This window comes from Chinchilla lanigera, unplaced genomic scaffold (genome assembly GCF_000276665.1).
Source record: "Chinchilla lanigera isolate Chin_1 unplaced genomic scaffold, ChiLan1.0 scaffold00179, whole genome shotgun sequence".
Lineage (NCBI taxonomy): Eukaryota > Metazoa > Chordata > Mammalia > Rodentia > Chinchillidae > Chinchilla > Chinchilla lanigera.
The window spans coordinates 320110-339855 of record NW_004955580.1 but is presented as its reverse complement, the minus strand read 5'-3'; the positions used below and the strand labels follow the sequence as shown (position 1 = coordinate 339855).

The window sequence follows — 19746 nt, the reverse complement described above, 5'->3', positions numbered from 1 at the left end:
GATGGATGGATGGATGGATGAGGTAGATGGTAGGTGGTAGGTGGGTGGATGGATTGGTGGGTGGATGAGTGGTAAGTTTTCCACCACACCCAGATCTACTGGACCAAAGTGCCCTTGGCAGACAGTGTATTAAAATCTGCCCCTTAGAGGAGCTGTGTGGCTGGTGGGGTGGTGCTCTGCAGAAAGGCCAGGCTTCCTTGACACACTCTTCTGTGGCCTGCTTGGCCTCTATGGGAGGCCTGATCTTTCTCCTTTCTTGCCTGTCCCATCCTGCCTCGATCAGGCACACGGGTGGCGCTGAGGGTCTCTGAATGACTGCAGCCGAGGTTGCCGGCCCCCAGCCAAGTGGGCCCCGAGTTCGTGGGGAATGAGGGCAGCTGTATGCACAGACAGCATCGTGCTGAGTTGCTGTGGCCTTGCATGGTTGGCGTCAGCCACTCTCTGAGGCCATCTGGTGGGCATGGTGGTCCTGTCCCTCAGGTGGCTAGCTCTAATGCCATGGCTGATTTCTGCTATCTGCCGGCACTTCTGCTTTGCTTTTTTCCTATGCTTTCTTTCTTCACTAGCTTGTAAATGACACCGATGGTCAGTGCCACCTCTGTGTCCCTTGCTAGGGTTTCTCAAGAGGAGCACCAGTCTCTCAAAGGGGCTCAGTATAGCCGGAAGTGGCCCTGGTACTGCTCAGCCTGGGAGGAAGCTGCCCTTTCTGATTGGCAGCTGGATAGTCACCTAGCTCTTGTTAAAGCCTATCAAACTTGGTATCACCTTTCTGGGGTGGCTCAGGGCTGCCTATACTAAGACCTTGCAGAGTCCATGCCCCCTTTGGGCAGTGGCGTCCCCGGCCAGCCACCTTGGTTGAGCCATCCTGGGGAGCCCCAGCTGCATGCCACTGGGAAGTTCACGGTTGATACATTTTTTTGTTTGTTTGTTTTAGTGTTTTGTATTTTGAGACAAGGTTTTCCTGTGTAGTCTGGCCTTGAACTCACTGTGTAGCCCAGGAAGGTGGGCAGTCATCCTGCTTCAGCCTTCTGAGTGTTGGGATGACAGGTATGCAGCACTGTGTGTGGGGTATTGAATGCTAGAACTACTTCTCCTCACACACTCTCAGCTGCTGCTGCTTGCCGTGACTGCCTCCTGTCACCTTCAGGCCACAGGCACAGCACGAGAGCCCAGCACTTCGGCCACATCCGGTCTGCACTTAAGCACGTGTGCCGAGACACGTGCCGACCTCGGGCCGTATGAGGCACAGCTCTGACCGCAAGATGAGTGGGGGCAGTGAGGGGACAGCGGTGCCGCCGGACAGCACAGTGCTGTGGAAAGCTGCGCATGCAGAGCCATACCTGGGGCTCCCTGGACCCCTTCCTAATAGTGGGGAGCATGTGCTGATGGATACAGGAGAGAAAGATGTGCATCTTCGGCACTTTTAGGCCCATAGCTCAGCCATCCTCCGCCCATCCCCAGAACTCTCCTGCACAGCCGGACCCCGTCCCCTAGAGACACTGGCCGGTCACCTCATGTATCTGACTGACTGCTCTAGGAATCTCCTGCAAGTGGGAGCATGCAGTATTTGTCCCTTAGTGGCTGGCTCATTTCACTGAGTGCCGTGTCCCCAAGAGTCATCCATGCTGTCCTGCGTGTCAGCATGTCCTTTCTTTCGGATTGATTGATTGATTGGTTTGGTGTCACTGTGTAATTCATGCTGGCCTGGAACTCACTGTATAACCCAGGCTGGCCTGGAACTCGTCGAGATCCTCCTGCCTCAGCCTCCCAAGTACTGAGACAGCACGTGCCACTTTACTCAGCTGTCCCTTCCTTTAGAAGGCTGTGGCAGCCAATGCAGGGATAGCCCACACAGTATTCATCTACTTATCTACAGACACTCACTTGGGGAACTGCTACCCTTTGGCCGTGGACACTGGGCTTTTGTTTTATTTGTTGTGCTTTTGGATGGTCATGTTTCAGCATGGGTCTCTAGCACATATGGGTGGGGGACTACGGAGTGACCTCCTTTCTGTAGGGGGTTTAGGTGGGACAGACTAAGGTCTGGGTCTTGCCTCAGGCCTGCCCATAGGCACAACCTTGTAGGTGCCTTGGTTCCCTGGGCAGTCACCCTGACCATGGGATTGTTGCTTTGCCCTTTACTTCTTGGGGGCCCCCTGGAGCAGCGCTCCCTTGGCTCACTGGGGACTCTGGGACCCCGCAGACGATTAACGAAAGGATGCCACGGTGCGGGTGTCTAAGGCAGGGGCAGGAGAGGCCAGCGGGAGCATCTAGGGGCCTGGGAGGCAGGGTGCAGAGGGCTCGTGCGGGGCCTTGTTACTGAGGAGGCCCCTGAGCCCATGTCCGGGGATCTTACCGGGTAGGTGCTGTAGCCCTGGAGCACAGAGTGGCTGACATCGGTGGCTTGGGTTCTGGCCGCCCAGTGATCTGGCTGGCACCGTGTTGCCCAAGGTGCCCGTGTGTATGTGGCGCCAGTGTAGACTGCCTGGCAGGCCCCCAGGTCCTGGTAAAGCAGGACACCATCACCGGGCAGGGTCTTCTAGGGGCTTAGCAGTCCCTGCCCCAGGGGCCGGGGGCTCAGGCTCTGGCCGGGCCTGGGAGTTGGCCCCCAAGGAAATGTCTGGTCTAGGTGCCCCTTGAGAGTAGGCCAGGCTGGCGGTGAGGCCCACGTCCTCTTGGAAGCCTGTGTCTGGAAAGGGGACTACACCCTCTCCTCTCAGCAGCACCCGTAGAGACCTTGAACTTGACAGAAGCACCAGGCAGGAGGCAGGAGCCTGTGGCTTGGGCTGTCTGTCACCCATTCCTGTGTGACCGTGTTTGGCCAGGTCCTCTGTCCTGTCCATCTGGAGTGGTTTCTGCCTTGTGAAGTCTCTGACCAGCCTAGCAGGCTGGAGTCCCCGTGCCCCGCCCGCTTGGGACACGCCGAGCTGTGCTAGTGGCAGTGCTTGTCGAACACAGAGGCGTCTAATCGGAACCTGTTTTCCTTCTCCTTCCTAGGTGTTTAGTGACGACCTTACCAAGCCAATCATTGATAATATTGTGTCTGATCTCATTCAGATTTATTCCATGGACACAGAGATCCCCTAAGGCCCTGGCCTAGGCCTGCCCAAAGAGAAGCCCAGGATGGCCGGCTGCCTGGGGACGGTGCCACCATGTTGCTGTGACGGCCGGTCCCCAGAGGACCAGCTGGGAGGACTGGTTGTGCTGCTGGAGGCGGGCTGGTGAAGGCGATAACACGCTGCCGCTTTGACTGTCCCTGGCAGCCGCGGTCCGCATGATGCCGGAGGCACGCCTCTGGTGGGCAGGCTGGGAACACAGTGTGCCACTGCCCGGGTGGCCGCTTTTGCTTTTGTCCTTTGAGGGGATGCTGGCAGGGAAGTCGGAGGACAGATAGGACTGCACCCCTAGGGGTTTTTTCAAAGCCAGATTTATAGAAAGTATGACTCGCAATATAGATGGAATTTTATTTTATATAATAAAAGATGATGCACATCAGCAGAGCCCTTTTGTCTTCGCTCCGAAACCCGCGCTGCCCCGTGAGACTCAACTGCCCTCGGAATGCCCTCACTCCTGGTTGCCGTGCCTGGTGGGGCGCTGGGGCAGAGTGGCCTGAGGGAGGGTCAGGGGCGCCCAAGATGGCTGGCGTGATCCCAGGGCAGCCGAAGTCCTAAGTGCAGTCCAGACAGACGCCAAGATGCGGCACCCTGAGTGCCATGCAAGCCACTTCTGCAAGGCCAGCTCTCAGCTGTGCAGGGCGGCAGCCTGAAGTGGGCTCCCCATACCCAGCGCGGGTGGCACTCGCCACTGGAGACTAGGCTCAGGCACCATCAGTGTGTGGCTAGAGCCATCCCTGCTTAGCCTTTACCCTGCCCCCAGAGGGTCCCCTTTCCACTTTGTCACCTCCACATCCATCCATCCGACACACCTGGAGCTCCTGGAGGGCAGGGCCGGAGGCCAAGAGCTGGGGCCCAGGTGGGCAGGGCTCAGGGAGGACCTTGCCCTGCTGCTGCCTGTGCCTTGCGCACCATTGAACGGACCTTAGTGACAGGTACTCTCCTGGCCTCCCTGCCGTAGCTGCCTGCCAGTTCCCCGGGGCCTCTCGGGCCTGTGCCTGGACACTTGATACGACTTCACTTGGGCCACCAGGTGTGAGACCTCAGGCTCTGGAAGGCCTGGAAGGGCTCACTCTCTTCCGCTGCTCCTGCCTGCGCTCCTCCTCAGGACGGAGCAGCAAGGAGAGGAATTGGGACAAGCACCCCTACCCCGGCGGAGAGCGCCCCACAGGCCCGGAAAACACATTTCCTTTCGTGGGCCTCAGTTTCCACCTCGCGGATTGAGCAGGTCGCACAGAATGACGGCTGTTTTAAGTCCCTCCCCCACCTCGGCCTGTCACACTGCTGGGGACTTGTCTGCTTGGTGTTATTTGTGTGCTGGCCGCTGGGCCTGTCGGCTCAGTGCTTGTCGCCTGGCCTATCTGTAGTTTTCCTGATGGGACAGCCAGCCCACGTCTGTCAGGGCCGCGGGACGGGGTGCACCGGGGCCTTGTTCTGCACGTTGTGAAATTCAAGTCATTGTTTACAGGGTTAGGGGTTCTTTGTGGCTTTTATTTTATTGTGTTGTGTTCATTTTTGCTTTTTGTTTCTTTGATTCCTGTAACCAAGGCTTTTGCAAAAAATAAAAGGAGAGTAAAAACGTACAGCCTTTCGTCTCCTTTATTTTGGGTTTCCAAAGGTCAGCAGTGTGACTGCAATAAGATACCGCGGAACCTGAGGCTCCCAGGCCTTCGGGGCAGAGCCTATATTCATCATGGTAATGTGATCAATGGCTCAATCTTGCTTGGCCTGCACAGCCGGGGAGGGAGGGGGAGGCGGGCCAGTCCTGGGCCGGACCTGGTGCCCTGAGTTGTGTCCCATAAAAGCTCATGTCCTAAGCCCTGCGGCCTGCAGAGGGGACCGTATTTGGAAATAGGGTCTTGACACACATCACCAAGTTAAGACAAGGTCCTTAGGGTGGGCTCTGATCCAGGCTGATATCCTGAGGAGACTCGAGGGAGGACGAGGCCACGTGAAGACAGAGGCAGAGGCTGGTATGACATGTCTACCAGCCAAGGAATGCTGAACATCGCTGGTGCCACCAGAAACCAAGAGAAAGATCTGGAGCCGCTGCCATTTCTCCCTGAGCCCAAGCCCTCCGAGAGCATGGCCTTGCCGGTGCCTCGAGTTTGGACTTCAGGCCTCCCAAGCTGGGAGGGGAGACATTTCTGGTTCTTTTTAAGTTTTTTTTTTTTTAAACAAGATCTCACTATGTAGTCTAGGCTGGCTTTGAGCTCAGCCCCCCCGAGGGCTGGGATGGTAGGTGTGTGCCACCACACCTGGCTCGTTCTTACCATTTTCCACTGACAGTTTGTGGAAGTCTGCCCCAGGACATTCCCACGTGCCTGGACTCCCGGGGCTCTGCCACTGTGGGGCTTCCTTGCCCCAAGCCACAGGAACCTGTCATACTTGATAGAGAACTCTTGGGGACAGAGAAATCCTAGGCCCGAGTCCCCAGTTCTTTAGGGGGAGCATATCACTCCATATGGTGCCAGTGTCTTGGTATGGAGTGTGGCCAATCTAGACTGACTCAGCCTTCTGGTCCAAGATGCACAGCAGCAAAACAAGGTGCTCTGCCATGTCTTTTTGCCTGTTGGAGAAGTGCAGGCTCTGGTGGCTGAGGGCACTTTGGAGCCATTTTCCTTTCTTAGCCGCTGCCCTGGCAGGTGTGTGCTGCGGTGCTGCCAGCTCTACAGGGCGGCGTATGCAGCCGAGAAGTGGCAGCCCAGGAAGTGAGGGAGGGGCAGTGCCGTGGCTTCAGTGCTCCAGCCTCGGCACGGCTGCCCACACCGGCTTTGGAGGGACCAGTGTGAGGAATGAGTGGGTGCAAGGGGCTTTGTTCCACGGCTTAGGGTACAGAGGACGTGAGATTGGGTCCTCCGGCAAATGGTGTGGCCACTGTGGTGAAGCCAGGCCATTCCCAGCGGACTGGTAGGCAGGAGCTCAGAGCTGCTCAGGAACCCAGGTTCACAGCAGCTTTATGATCACGGCCCAAAGGGGGCAGCCACTGAGTGTCCCTCTGGGAGTGGCTGAATAAACAAAGGGTGGCCCATCCCTGTGCAGTCTGTCACTCATCCTGCTGACCCACACTACAGTGTGAATGCCCTGTACGAACCAGTCACAGAAGGGCACTCTGATGACCTCCGTGAGGACCTGCTGTGACAGCACTAGGGCCAGCCAAGTTCACGGACGGACCAGAGAGTGGAGGGTTGGACCAGGAGGGAGGAACAAGGAGTGGGTTCCTGGGGTCCCGTGAGTTTCGTTAGAGTTCTGGAGGTGGGTAGTGGTGATGGCACTCAGTGCCACTGGGCGGGGCATGTAGAAATGGCTGAAGGCTTCTGGGTGTGGTGATGCGCGCCTGCCATCCCAGTACTCGGGTGGCTGAGGCAGGAGGATCACTGAGTTCAAGGCCAGCCTGGGCTACATAATGAGACTGTCTCAGAAAAGGAAAAGAAAGAAAAAGAAAGGAAGGAAGGAAGAAAAAAGGAAGGAAGGAAAGAAAGGGAAACGAAAAGGGAAAGGAAAGGAAGGAGGGAAGGAAAGAAAGAAAGAAAGAAAAAAGAAAGAAATGGCTGAGGGTCCTGGGTGGGGCCCTGAGCCCTTGCCTAGCATGTGTGAGGCCTGCATTCCAGCTCCAGCACTGTAGATCAAGAACATTGAGATGGTCAGTTTTATGCCATATATACACACATATAGATTTACTTGAGACAGGATTTACTATGTAGTCCAGGTTGGCCTCAAATGTGGTGATCCTCTTGCCTCGGCCTCCCAAGTGCTGGGGTGACATGGGCTACCACACTCAGCTTATTATGTATATCTTATCACAATAAAAAAAAAAAGGAGTCTACCAGTGTGCTGGGTTCTGGTACTGAATTGTGCCACCTGAGGGTGCTGGCCTGGCATTCACTGCAGACTTTGCTGGGTCGAGCAAATCACAAGGTGGGCCACCTGTCCCCTCGCACCCCACAGGTAGGCCCACTGCTTCTCTGCAGAAGGACCCGCAGCGCAGCAGTGTGCTGGGCCAGTGGCTTAGGCCCAGTGCCATGAAGGCACCTCTGGTTCCGTACAAGACCCCACCAAGCAATGAATCACACACGCTACCCAGACCATGATTATAAGAGCCTTTCATTTTTTTTTTATACACAGAAATTTTGGTCTAGTCTTTAAATTAGGAAATTCAACTACAGACTTTAAATTAGTATGCATCTGTGGTCTTCCTCATTAAGATATTTTTGTTCATCTTTATAACAGGCAGATAAAAATGTAAAACATATTTATTAACTGAACACAGTTGACCAAGCCATTCCGGATAATATAATGCTTAGAAAGAGGGGCTTCCCAATGAGATAGTCCCTCGGCCTGAAGACTGTACAAGAACCAGAGTGAAAGATCGCAAGTCCACCGTGCCCCTTCTGCGTACCCCATAGCCCAGCTCAAAGGCACCCTAGGGACCACACAGGCAACATTTGCACCAGGTGACGGGACGCGGCGGCAGCGAGGGATTGCTCTATCGATGTCTACAACAGAAGATGGGAAGAAGCCCAGGAGCGCGGGGTCCGCAGCTGACCCTCTCTGACTGACACACAATTCAGAGCACAAAGACCCTCTGGAAATGGAGTTGCCCTTCAGGTTGTGGCGGTTTAAACAAGGACATCAGGGAACAATTTACAAATGGGTGACATTCTCAATGTGCCCTTTAGAAAAAAGGGATGGCTTAAGTTATCTGTAGCTGGCATTTTAAAGTGGGATTTGCTTTCGAACCGAAATCTTTTGCCCGAGATTCGACTACTGCTGCTCAGGGGTGACACGGCTTTCGCGGGAATGGTGGCCACCAAGCGCGTTTCCATTTGGCTTTGGGCAGATGCTGGGGAGGCGGCGTGTGTGGGGGGTGACAGGCCCAGCGCCTGAGGGTGCCAGTCTGCAGCTGAGCCCCAGGCCACCTCCTGACGAAGCGGGAAGTGAGAAGGCCGTGAGCTCAGGAGGTCAAGGAACCTCAAGGGCAAAGTGCAGCCCATTTCACAGCATCACTTCGACCGACCTGGAGGCTTGGTAATCCGTGGGGAAGAGGCTTGTGGCCTGGAGGACAGGACAGCGGACATCAGGACCCTCTACCTCTGCCTTCTCTGCAGTTTCCTCTTAGATTATCACTCATCCTGGGGAAACTGAGGCTTGTATGCTGGGTGCCCGCACTACCAGGAGAGGTGCCTGCTGAAAGCCCCACCTGCCTGGGCAGGCCTGAGCCCTGCTGTGGGCCATACTCAGCCGCAGTGGGCCTAGAAGAGCCACTGGTGCCAAGAGTGACTACAGCAGCAGCAGAATGCCGTGTTCCACACAGCTTTGCTTCTCCACTGTTGCTAGAAGCGGCAGCAGACTCGAGGCTGCGCCTTCGAGGCTCGCGTTAGGCCTCTGGATGAGACGACCAGGCTCAGAAGCAAGCTCTGGCGGGCGGCACTGCCCAGGCGGCAGCAGACACGGAGGTGGCCCCATCAGCACTTCCTGGCGTCATCAAAACACGAAGTGAAAGTCCAGCCAGTGTGCCGAAGGTGCTGGGGTCTGGACTGTGCCCCAGGCAGCCTCCCAGCCTTGACGAGCCTCTTCCTCAGCCCACCATGCAGGTTCTGGGGTTCCGGGCCCACCCTCTGCTCAGACGGAGCGGGTGAGTGGGGTGGGGCCCCCTTTGTGCAGGCTGGGGCGTCACCGACACAGAAAGCTGCTGGCCAGAACGCGGGACTCGCAGTAGAAACGCCTATGGGAGGGGACCGTGCTCATCAAGACTTTGGTATTTTCCTTTGCAGTGATAATTCCATGGCAAGGTTTTTCTCCTCTCTATGCAGGGTCCCGAAGTGCAAATGTTCCCCTGGTAATGCCTCCCGGCCTCGGGCATCCCTCCCCACACCTCCTCCGTGGGCATCTTGTCAGGGCCAGGCCGTGGCAGCAGGGGCGCAGGCGGTCCTGAGGGGCACCGGACTAGGGAGGAAAACGTTCTTGCAGTCTGCTTCCCTGAAAAACCCTTGCTACATTCAATAATGGAATCTCAAAAGGAAAACACCTGGTAAGAGGAATGGAAATATCATGCCAATAAATAGCTCCTTATTCTTGAACTATGCATCTCATCGTATATATATGTATATGCATATAGACACACACACACACACATATATATATATGCGCACGCACACACTGCAGACTGCAGTCGGGTGGCGTGCACTCGGTCGTTGGTTGTGGCTGCGGGTACATTTGCAGGCGGCTCCCTCTGGTGGCTTGTATGGGCAGTGCCCGCTTCCCGGGCCCGCGGAAGGCCTGCCTGGCTGCGGTGCCTTGGGTTAAGCTGATGGCTCCTCTTCCCGTGTAGCAGTGCCTGGCGAGCCGAGCCGCCCCGCTCACCACACAGCCCAAGTGGCACGCACTTGATGCAACCGCCCGGTAAAAAAGACGCATCTGTAGATAGAAGGTGGGGAGCGCAGTTTTCCTCATGCCTGTCTCCCTCCCACTTGGGGAAGAAAGCTTCTCCGCCTCCTCTTCTCCCTCATCCCCCAGCCCCGCCCCTCTGTCTGAGATGAGAAGGCCGCGGGGCGGTACCCTTATTGACTGGATTTGGCTTCTTGCAAACGCCATGCCAAGAAAAGTCTTCAGCCGCCGTAGTGGTCTCCCTCTTTGGCAGGGGTGCAGGCTGCCTTCTGTGTGTGTGCGTGTGTGTGCGTGTGTGTGCAAGCACGTGCACGTGTGTGCACGAGCAAGTGTGTGTGAGTCCACATGTGCGTGTACCGAGAGGAGTCCTGGTTAGAGCGACGTCTCCACGCTGTGGAGCGGGCTCCCCGGCCTGGAAGAGAAGGCTGAAGAGGTAGCTGACTTGGTGGCATGCGTGGTCAGGTAGATGCCGCTGTCTATGGCGTTGTTGTTCTGGTTGGGGGACGGAGGCACGGCAGCCCGCAGGCGCTCCTCGTTCTCGTCCACGTCCGTGTCATCGATGAGTGGGATGTTGTGGGTGTAGTCATTGATCAGGAACTCAGGCATTGCCATGAAGTTATGGATGGAGCTCTTGGATTCCGGTTTCTCCAGGCCTTCATAGAGCGAGCTACGGAATGCTTTCACCACCCGGATCTGGAGGGCAGGGGCGGGGTGGGGCGGGGCCCGAGGTGGGGCAGGTGGGTAGGTGGGAAGGGAAGGAGAGGAAAGGAGAGAGTCAGCGGCTGGGTGCCATCACACGATGGGTGTGCATCCAGGGGTGCGATGGGCAGTGGGGGCTCGTGGGGCTGGGTCTCGGGCTTGTCAACAGTGCCCACATGCAGGAAACGGCTGGCCTAGCTCTGGCCTGCTACCTCCCCAGGCCCTGACGTGGCCCCCTGGGTCTTTGCCCAGTCCGAATTCCAATCAGATAGAAACCGAGAGAAGATTAGAACAAGGGAGAATGTGGGGAGGGCGGTGTCCTAGAGGCAGTCTGCGGTACCTTGCGGGGAGGGACAGGGCTTGGCCTGCGAGGACTGCTAGGCTCCACAGCACGGTTCCCCCCGAGCTTCTCTAGGGACCCCACCTCCATCCCTTCAGCCCCTGTGGCTGCAGCAGTTCCCACCATGCCCAGACCCATCCTGAGGCCAGCGGCCACTCTTCACCCTCATCTTAATGGGTCCCTCCGGCGCACCCAACACAGCTGACCTTCCGCTTCTGGAAACTTCTCAAGGCTGCCTGACATTGCTCCTGCCTGGCCTCCCTCCACCTCACCAGCTGCCTCGGCCCCGCCTCCTCTGTCCTGCTCTGTGCACGCTGCCCTGGCCTCGGGCCCGCCCGCACCTGCACACCAAGGCTGCGGACGACCTCGTAACCTGACAGTGACGCGTGCCACACCCACCCTACCCAGGCTACTGCGTCTCCTCAGCCTCAAGCCGCAGCTGTGTGTGTCCGAGGATGTCCGCTCGCATGTCCTCTGCTACCTGCTCCTTCAGCTTCTTTCACCCTGTACCTTCCTCCACTCGGGTATTCCCAGCTTTGCCATGCTTGGCCCATTTCCCGCCACTAGAGCAGTACAACTCCCCTGCCACTGGGCCCTCTGCCCCTAGCCCAGCTCACATGCCCTCAACGGTGGCCTCTGCCAGGCCATTGCTGGCTGGCCTGACGGCAGCTGCACAGCGAGCTGTCCTCCCTGTGGGATCCACAGGCCCCAGCAAGCCCCTCTTATGCGAGGGGAGGACACGTTAAGAAAGCTGATGTAGTTTCCAGGCCCAGGGCCTTGGACTTGGCTTCTTGCTTGAGATAAGATGTCAGCCAACTCTGGCCTGAGGGCTAACTCTGGCCTTCTGCCAGCTTTGTAAATAAAGTTTTATTGGCACACAGCTGAAGCCATTCATCTAGGTAAAGCCTGTGCTGCTGCTGCAGCACAAGGTGTTGCAATAGAGACTGACCCACAAAGCCGAATCGATTTACTCTCTGGTCCTTTATAGGAACAGCTGACTGGCCCCAGTTTAGACAATGAGTCACCCTGGATACAAGGAACCCCTTTTCGCCCTCCAGAGTCTGGAGAGCACAAGCACAGAGAGCCTCAGAGTTTCTGGAGTACAGAAAAGTGAGCCAGAAGCCCTATGGAATCCGAGTTTTCTAGCTCTACATCAGAAATTCACTTAGGATTATCCTGTATGTGGCGAAGCCACGTCTTTTTATTTTATTATTTGTTATGTTTTGTGTTTTGAGTCAGACTCTCACTACGTAGTCCAGCTGTCCTTGAACTCATGATCCTGCCTCAGCCTCCCCAGTGCTGGGGGTACAGGCATGCGCCACCATGCCCAGCTTGAAGCCACATCTGCAGATTACAGATGGTCAGTTTCTCTCCCTCAAGCCTTTATCCCAGGAAGGTTTTTGAAATAGGGGTAACAGATGTTGAGAATCCCCTGACAGTTTTAATGAGGACAGTGTTCACTTCTGCAGCCAGCTGACATGTGTCCCCACAGGTTAGGCCTGCAGTACTGGTGCGCAGGGCATCCCCTACTCCAGCTGTCGGCCATGCCTAAGTTACCATTCTGGTAACTTAGAGAAAAGCTGTACGCTGCCTCCTTTGACCTTGTACGTTTCAGAAGTTCAACACTGATGTACCTATGACCTTGGCCACACCCTTCTCCTTGCTGAGCCTTGGCCTCATTTGGACCTGGGTCACATGCTCAGGCCCCTGCTCAAACTTATCCTCTGGTCTCACTGGACCTGGCTGAATTCCAAAGCTCTTCCTGGCAAAGGGCAGCCGAGGCCACAAGGCGGTCCCTGCCCCCACACCCTTTTGCCTCTGCAGCCACCACTCCGGCCCTGCCCCAGGCCTGGTGGGTCCTCTCGAGTGTCATCTGCCGGGCACAGCCCACTCAGCCCCAGGAGGGTTTGAAGCCCAGGCCAAGTCATCATGAGTGTTTTCCAGCTGATGGTGGTTTAGCCTGGCTCCAGCCTGTTTCCCCCATTTAGATCTGGGGCTATTAAAAGATGGCTTGGTATTGATCTTATGATGGGGTGTTTTTAGCCTACCCAAAGGTGGAAAGGTGCAGGCAGCTTCTGGGAAACAGGCTCCCTGAGAACCAGGGAATGCTCCTCAGAGCTCATCCGAGAGGCCTGGCGTGCGGACTTGGTAGTCGGGCATCCCCAAGGCCCAAGGCTGGAGTGGTGTTCCCAGCACCGGAATCCTCAGCTGAGCCCACAGGGCATGCTGGCCCGATTCTCAGGCTCCTGCCTGCGATGCGTCCCCATCTCTACTCCTCCTAAGGGAGGCTCGCCACCCTCAAGGCTGGCAGTGCCACCTATAGCCCAACAGACCGCTGTGTCCATCTTTATATCCCAGCCAGGACCCTCCCACGATTGTGAGATCTTTGCACCCGCTGCCTTCCAGGGACCTCCCCTCCCCACTCCCTGGGCTGCCGGCGCCCTTGCTCCCACCCGCCTGCCCCTCATGCTCCCTGAGCCCAGCACTGGGCCCTGCCTGCCATGCTGTTGGTGCGTCCATGCCCCTCTCCATCTTCACTGTCGCCTGGGGTCCTGGAGGCCCCTGGGGACCCACAGCCCCCTGGCAGACACCTGAGCATTGCTCTTTCCTCGACACCTGGCGCCCAGCTCCCGCCTAAGGGTTCTGCCTAAGGTTCCTGTGCTGGCCTGCACTGTCCCTTCTCCTAGGGACACTTCCAAGCTCTTGCTGGCCACAGAGCTGGCCCTAATTGAATGCCACCCCCACAGCCCACCTTCCCATAGTGTGGTTTCTAAGAAATCGAAGCAATCTGCAAGAGAGAGGCGTTGCGGGCTCGTGGCCCCGTGAGGCGACGTGGCCCTGCCGTCTCTTCTGCCCTCATCCAGGTCACCCCCTTGTCCCATCTTACCCCCCGGGCCCCACAGTTCCCTGTAGCTGCTGCCCCACTTTCTATGCCCTGCCGCATCTTAGCTGGTGGCCCTGAGGGGGCTGCTAATGCTGTCTTTCCTCTACTGACCCCAGAAGTCCTCAACGTGATAGGGCCTGCTGCCACCCACCCCAGCCCCCGTCCCTCCTCAGCATGGCAGGCTGAGGAGGACAGAGCCAGACACAAGCAGGCCCCGGGAAGGACATGGGGGGACACATAGTTATCGCACGCTGCCTTGAAATGCTGAAGGCCGTGGTGCTGTCTGGCTGTTCCAGGATGCTTTTCCCCCTCAGTGGGCCCTTTTCGGTCCCACCCCCGGCAGCCTCATACCCACTTCCACTTCATAGGCTCCCTTCAGACAAGCCTTGTACCCCATTATTCACACCTTGGCCTATTACTGGAACATTTTCCTCTAGGGCAGGGGTTTGTCTGTGGGGTTCACTGAGAACCCCAGCACCCAGCAAGGTGTGCAGAATGTCAGGGACCCATCCACCCGGTCCCCACCTTCCCGAGGCCCTCCACCCGCTTCTCTGTCATCAGCTGTCTGGAGCTGTCCCGGAACATGCCAAGGGGAAGCCTCCCCTGCCCCTGCCAGACTGCGACCCCTGCCCTAGACCACTGCAGCTCACCCATGGCTGGCCTCTCGCCTCGCACTTCGTTCAGCTTAAATGTCCATCCTCAGCGCCTAAGACCCTCTCGCCTTTGTAGGTCTGGGACCATCGGAGCTGAGCTCCCTCCCTGCCGATCATTTGCTGTTGGAGGAGACACCCAGGGCCTTGCAGCGCCCATCTGTCCTCAGGAGGCCTCTGGTGATGGGTAGGGAGGGGTGTGGCAGGGGTGCAGGAGTAGGGGGACAAGCAAGGCACCCAGGGAGCACCGCCCTGGTGAAAGAATGGAAAAAGGAAACGAAAGAGGAGAGACATAAAAGCAAAGACCCCTGAGCTGCAATGATGACAGGAATGACAGAAACTGCCTGCCCGCTTTCCACCTCTTCCTAGTACTTCCTCAGGCAGAAGTCAAGGCCGACCGCCCACCGCTGCTGGGGTGCTAGGGAGCCCCCTCTGGGCCTTCTATTGCCTTCCTACTGAAACCCTCGTAGGGAGCAGGGATGGGTCAGAAATCAGCCTCAGCTTCCTTCCTCTGAGTTGGGGGAGCAGCCAGGGGAGAAGCCCCTTTCCTCCTCATGGGGTGTCACATTTTTCATCAGGAAACTGGAAATGTGAACTCCAGAGCTGCCCCTTTCACAGAGGGACCACAGCAGATGCTAAAGGCAGCTTGTGTACACTGTCAAGTTTCATGACAGTTGCCTCCCATTCTGTCCACATGGACCCAGTGTGCCCAGGACCATGTGAACCCAGACTTGTGCTCTGGGCATCAGTAGTTGAGCCCAGGCTGCTCAGGTGGCCAGACAAGGAAGGGCACAGGAGGAAGCCTCACTAAGCCCTGCTTGTCTTGGGCCCCTGTTCCCAGTGCATGCTGGGAGGGGCTCAGAGCAGGACTCCTGGGGGTTCCCAAGCTGCACTGACATGTGCTTTAAGAATTCCACGAACAAGCTGGGCATGGTGGTGCATGCCTGTAATCCCAGCACTCGGGAGGCTGAGGCAGGAGGATCCTTGCGAGCTCGAGGCCAGCCTGGGCTACAAAGCGAGCTCAAGGCCAGCCTGAACTGCATAGTGAGACCTTGTCTCAAAAAGACAAAAGCAAAAAACAACAACAAAAAACAAATCCCCCAAAAAAGAATTCCATGAACACCTGTTTCTCTGTGGTAATTAAATAGTTTCAGGAAGACCTTGGATAGGTCAGGACCCCCATTGCTTTTCCCAGTGCGGAGGAGGCAGGGTGCACACCGTCACATAGCCACAAGATAATGCCAATACACCATTCCCAGAAACCTAGCCAGGAGATTCCATTCATCAGTTCACTTCCTGACAGTGATGCCAACTGCAGAAAACAAGATGGCTTTCACTTGGCCAGACCCCTCCGCGTGGGCCTGTGCATGTGCTGAACACATTCCCCTGGGCTCTGGAGAGCATGTCCAAGCAGAGCCATGGCAGACAGAAGCTGTGCATGTCACAGAGGCCAGTTGGAATACAGCAAGGCTGTGATCTGTTTCCACATGGTCAATCAAAGCTCAGTGCCCGTGAGCTACTGCAACAGTAAGCATTCGAGTACAGAGGCCCAGAATTATGCAGGAGGGATGCGCAGGCTTGGCCGCCAGTTGGAGTGAGAGGGCCATCAGGGTGAGCCATTAGAGAACAGGCTTTGGGGGCGTGCTGGGCACATCTGGGTGTCCCCACAGAAAACAGACACAAAGGGACCCTGGGCCACCAAAGCCCTCAGAGAGGCTTTGATGATGCCAGGATGCAAGGTTGCTCTCTCAAGGGTGGCGCCCCCTCTCCTGTTCCCACCTGGGCTAGCCCAAGTGACCACAAGACCCCACCTCCAGGTACACCATGGATCTGTCTGCGCCCACTGGAGAGATGCTGGGATTCTGGCGGCTTCAGCACGAGTGTGTGCTTGGCTGGGAAGGGGTACGTGATAGATGTCCCAGTGGGAAATAAGATTTTGAAGTTCCCTAGTTTTCAGGGCCACCCAGGACTTGGAGGCTCCGTGAGTGCAGCAGCAGCCCTGCACCCTAGGGCAGGAGGAGAGGGAGCTGAGAGTGGGAAGGGGGTGCCAGAGGCCATTCCGGAGCTGGGAGTCGGGGTTGCAGCCGGTGCAGTGTGGTAGTGCAGTTTATGGGCACAATGCTGCTCCCCGCCCCAAGTCTGGAAGCAGCAGAGGGTGTGCACACATGTGGCGCAGGGGCTACCGGAGCCCAGGACCCTGCTCGCTCTCTCCCTCCAGCCATTTCCTGCGGCATCCCTGAGGACACAAGCTGAGCGGCCTTCTCTCTGGATGCCTCTCGGGTGTCCCGGGCCTCCTTGGGGTCTGGAGCAGGCAAAGAGGACAGAACACTGCATGGGTAGAACTGTGGCTTTCCCAGGAGCCCCGTGACCAATGGCATGTTTGGGCCAGGCTACCAGCCGCGACCACACCGCCGTACACACTGCCGCCTTGTGTCTGGGGCACTCCGTCATGGCCTTCACCCTCCCTTCCTTCTGAGCAGCTCTAGTCTTCCAGAAGGTTCCAAGGTGAGAGAGGGTGGAGCTGGTTCCTTCTGTCAAGCCTGGCTGCCTAGGGAGCCACGGGCAGCTCCTGGGCTCTGTGGGCGCCTGCTTCCCCTTGACTCCTAAGATGAGAATGCTGGGCTCGGGGATTTCCTGGGATCCCTCAAACTTGGAGTGGGGCTTGGGTCCTGAATTCTAAACCGATCTGCCTGCCACTTTGGTCAGTGGCTTCCAGAAGCAGGTGCCTAACCAGCATCTTCCTGCCTGGAGTCCTTGCTGAACTGCCGCTCAGCAGGACCAGCCTTAGAGGCCACTGGAACCCTGTGCCTTCCCCAGTACCCCTCCCGGAAGGCCCTAGGCCCCTGGGAGTGGCTCGAGGTGAGCGGACGGGTGGCATCCTCCCACCCTACTTACCGCATGCTGCAGGGCTCTGGAGACGGGAAGGGAGGGAGGATGGCCACGGGAAGAAGGAAGCGGGGAGGGAGGAGAGCGTGGGAGCCAGGGAAGGAAAGAGAGAGAGGCTGCCCCCAAGGAGGAAGCCGCAGGCCTCACCAAGTGAGTGGAGGTGTGGGCCAGGAGTGTCACCGAGGCTGGCCCAGCCCAGGTGGGACCAGGCCAGAGCTGTGGAAGAGGTGTAAGCGGCACGAGAGACAGCCCCGTCAGCTGCCTTCCCTCAAGTCCACGGGTGAGCAGAGGGACAGACAGGAAGCACAGAGAGATGACAAAGAAAAATATGGAGGGAGTGAATAGGGAGGAAAGGATAGGGACCCCACACCCAACTTAGCCCTGAGTTCCCAGGAAGGAAGGTGTTGTGGTCCGCCCGAGGCCTGGCCAAGGCGTGCTGGAGGGCCACGCACTAGTTCGGTGTGTGAGTGACCTGGCTGAGCCTCCCATGGCCTCTGCGGGTGTAGTGGCCCCCGTCTGGATGTGCCAGGTGTCAGCCAATGTGTGTGGCCTGGGTGGGTGGCCTAGCAGGCGGATGAGCAAGCTGGAGAAGGGGGTATATGGGCAGGCACGAGCGTGCTGTCCCCGGGGTGGCCCTCATCTTTTCCTTAAAGGGCAGAGTGGCCCGAAAGAGTAGTTTAAGCAAGAGGGACGCCTCCTACTGGGGACCTCTCATCAGTTCCTAAAAAAAAAAGAAAAAGAAAAAAAGAAAAAAAAGAAAAAAAAAGAAAGAAGAGACAAAAGAAAAGAAAGAAATCAAGCCAAAAGAAACTGGAGGCGTCTGTGATGGGAAGAAGGCATGGTTCCGGGCGGCGTGGCGACCAGGGAGCTGCGGGGCTCACTGGAAGGAAAGGAAGAGGTGGCACTGCCCAGCCGGGCTCTGGGCTCGCACTCCAAGGCCTAGCGTTTGCCCTTTGAAACCTGAGTTTGTTACAAAAAGCAGGTTTCCGGCGGGGGGACCCCACCTGGTTCCCTGCATTGTCTCCTGTTGGGGGAAGCGGAAGGTGGAGGGGTCCGCGGTCTAGTGGCCTACGTTTTGTCTTTGTGGAAAGATGTGAGCAATCAGGGATGCTTCTGCCTAATTAGGACAGCCCCGAGTTCTCTTTACTGCGTGTTCCTCGAAACGTGCTGGAGGGAGAGATTTCTCCGGGCTCCTCAGAGGAAGGGCATGAGGACCCCCAGGTTGGGCTGAGACCTGGCAGTCCCGAGGCCTGTTTGGAAAGAGCAGAGGTGCTTTGGGAACACAAGGCAGCGTGGCCACCCTACTTCTCAGGACACCTCCAACATCTGGTGCTGCCACTGAGCCCATCTGAGGTCAGGTGACCGTGGCATCCTTTGGAAGCCAGCTCAAGGAAAATGCCGGAAGCTGCCGCTTTCGTCCCCGAGGAGGTGGGCTGGGCTCTTCAGCTGCAAACGATGCCACAAGCGTGGCGGGCACTTGCCACCCGCTCCAGCCCCAGGCCGGGTGCCTCCCTGCCCCGCAGCTTTGAACGCGAGCGAGCGAGGCCCCCACCTGCTACCAGATGCCACTGGAAGAGGCCTGAGTTCATGAAGAACCATCAGCACATATGGACAAGTTCGAGAAAAGGAAATCATGGCAGGAGGAGCACTAAACGCAAACCAAAAACCCCAGCAAAGCAAAGGACGGCAGGCCTGGCAATGCCTTGGGTTCGTACATTTCATAAGAGTATGGCTTTGGAGAGACGCCGTCTGGCGGGAGGGCTGGACAGGGCGGCAGAGAAGGAGCGGAAAAGCCACGGTGAGCAGAAATGCAAGACTGGAAAAGAGAAGGCAGAGTGGGGGCCTTTGTCTTCCCCCAGATGCCATTTATGAGAGAAAAGGGAAGTCAAGACTCACTGCCGGCAGCGCTGGCGGGCTTGGCGGCAGAGAGAGTTACGTGAGTAGGGGTAGAAAGATTGGTTACGTCATGGAGCTGGCTGAGGACCGAAGACCGCCGGCGCACAGCACCCTGAAATGACCCGCTTCTCTTGAAGGTACTCACTACCTCCATCTGTGGGAGAGAAAACGAGATAAAGGTTGGCTTGCACTACGCTCCTGGCTACGGCAGGGGGCAGGGCTGGGCGAGGACAGGGGCCACACTGGGGACATGTCACCGCAGCAAGGCCTCAACTAGGTCAGCCCCGCTCGCCGGGAGCTGACAACGCTTTTGGCCAGGCCGTGACCGAGACAGGGTTTGCTGGGCAGATGCTTAGTGGTTGGGGTGTGTGGGGGGTTACACATGTCTCGAGGAGTTGTGTGCATTCACGCTCTGCTGTGTGCATTCAAGCCACTCGCCAGTCAGTACCTGTGTCTGCCAATACTGTTACTCTACTGCAGTAGCTCTCAACCTTTCTTTGCTGCCCCAACACACCTGAGGGATATGACACGCTGCCGTTAGCACAGGCTCTCTGGGGCAACTGCTCAGTGCGTCCCCGGAGGTCCTTCCACTGTCCTCGTCCCTGACACTCCAAGCAGGGGTTCTAGGGCCCGTCCCTACACCAGCCCACCCCACTCTGATGCAGGGAGGCTAGCACTCTGCTTCTGCCTAGGACCCTCAACAGAAAAGCGGAGGGGCTGAGGGCTAGAGTTAGGGTGCCTTGTCTGGACCCATGGACTTAAGGGCTGCGAGGGCTGGGGAGCAAAGCTCCCTTCTGCTTTGTCTCCACCCTTTAAGCTTCCCGCAAGTTGGAAGGGAAGTGAGTTTGCAAATGTGAGCACCCTGAGGATAAACCCAATGTCTTTGCATTT

The 19746-nt window shown here is 57.3% G+C and overlaps 2 protein-coding genes across 5 annotated transcripts in view; one reads left to right on the top strand and one right to left on the bottom strand.

The window, feature by feature from the left end:
• The window catches only part of Fam58a (family with sequence similarity 58, member A), a 12755-nt gene extending 9580 nt beyond the window's left edge, over positions 1 to 3175 (top strand). The window contains exon 5 of one of the 2 annotated variants that reach the window (XM_005414128.2): positions 3058 to 3175. In XM_005414128.2, coding sequence (XP_005414185.1) covers positions 3058 to 3087 — 30 coding nt within the window. In that variant the 3' untranslated portion in view covers positions 3088 to 3175. Of the gene's footprint in view, positions 1 to 2997 lie in introns of both variants that reach the window. The other variant, XM_005414127.2, reaches the window with a different exon arrangement.
• A 4023-nt stretch (positions 3176 to 7198) lies between these two features.
• The window catches only part of Atp2b3 (ATPase, Ca++ transporting, plasma membrane 3), a 46566-nt gene continuing 34018 nt past the window's right edge, over positions 7199 to 19746 (bottom strand). For 2 of the 3 annotated variants that reach the window (XM_013509708.1, XM_013509709.1), the window contains one exon: positions 7199 to 10193. In XM_013509708.1, the coding sequence (XP_013365162.1) occupies positions 9873 to 10193 (321 nt within the window). In that variant the 3' untranslated portion in view covers positions 7199 to 9872. Of the gene's footprint in view, positions 10194 to 18528; positions 19010 to 19746 lie in introns of those variants that run through there. The other variant, XM_013509710.1, reaches the window with a different exon arrangement.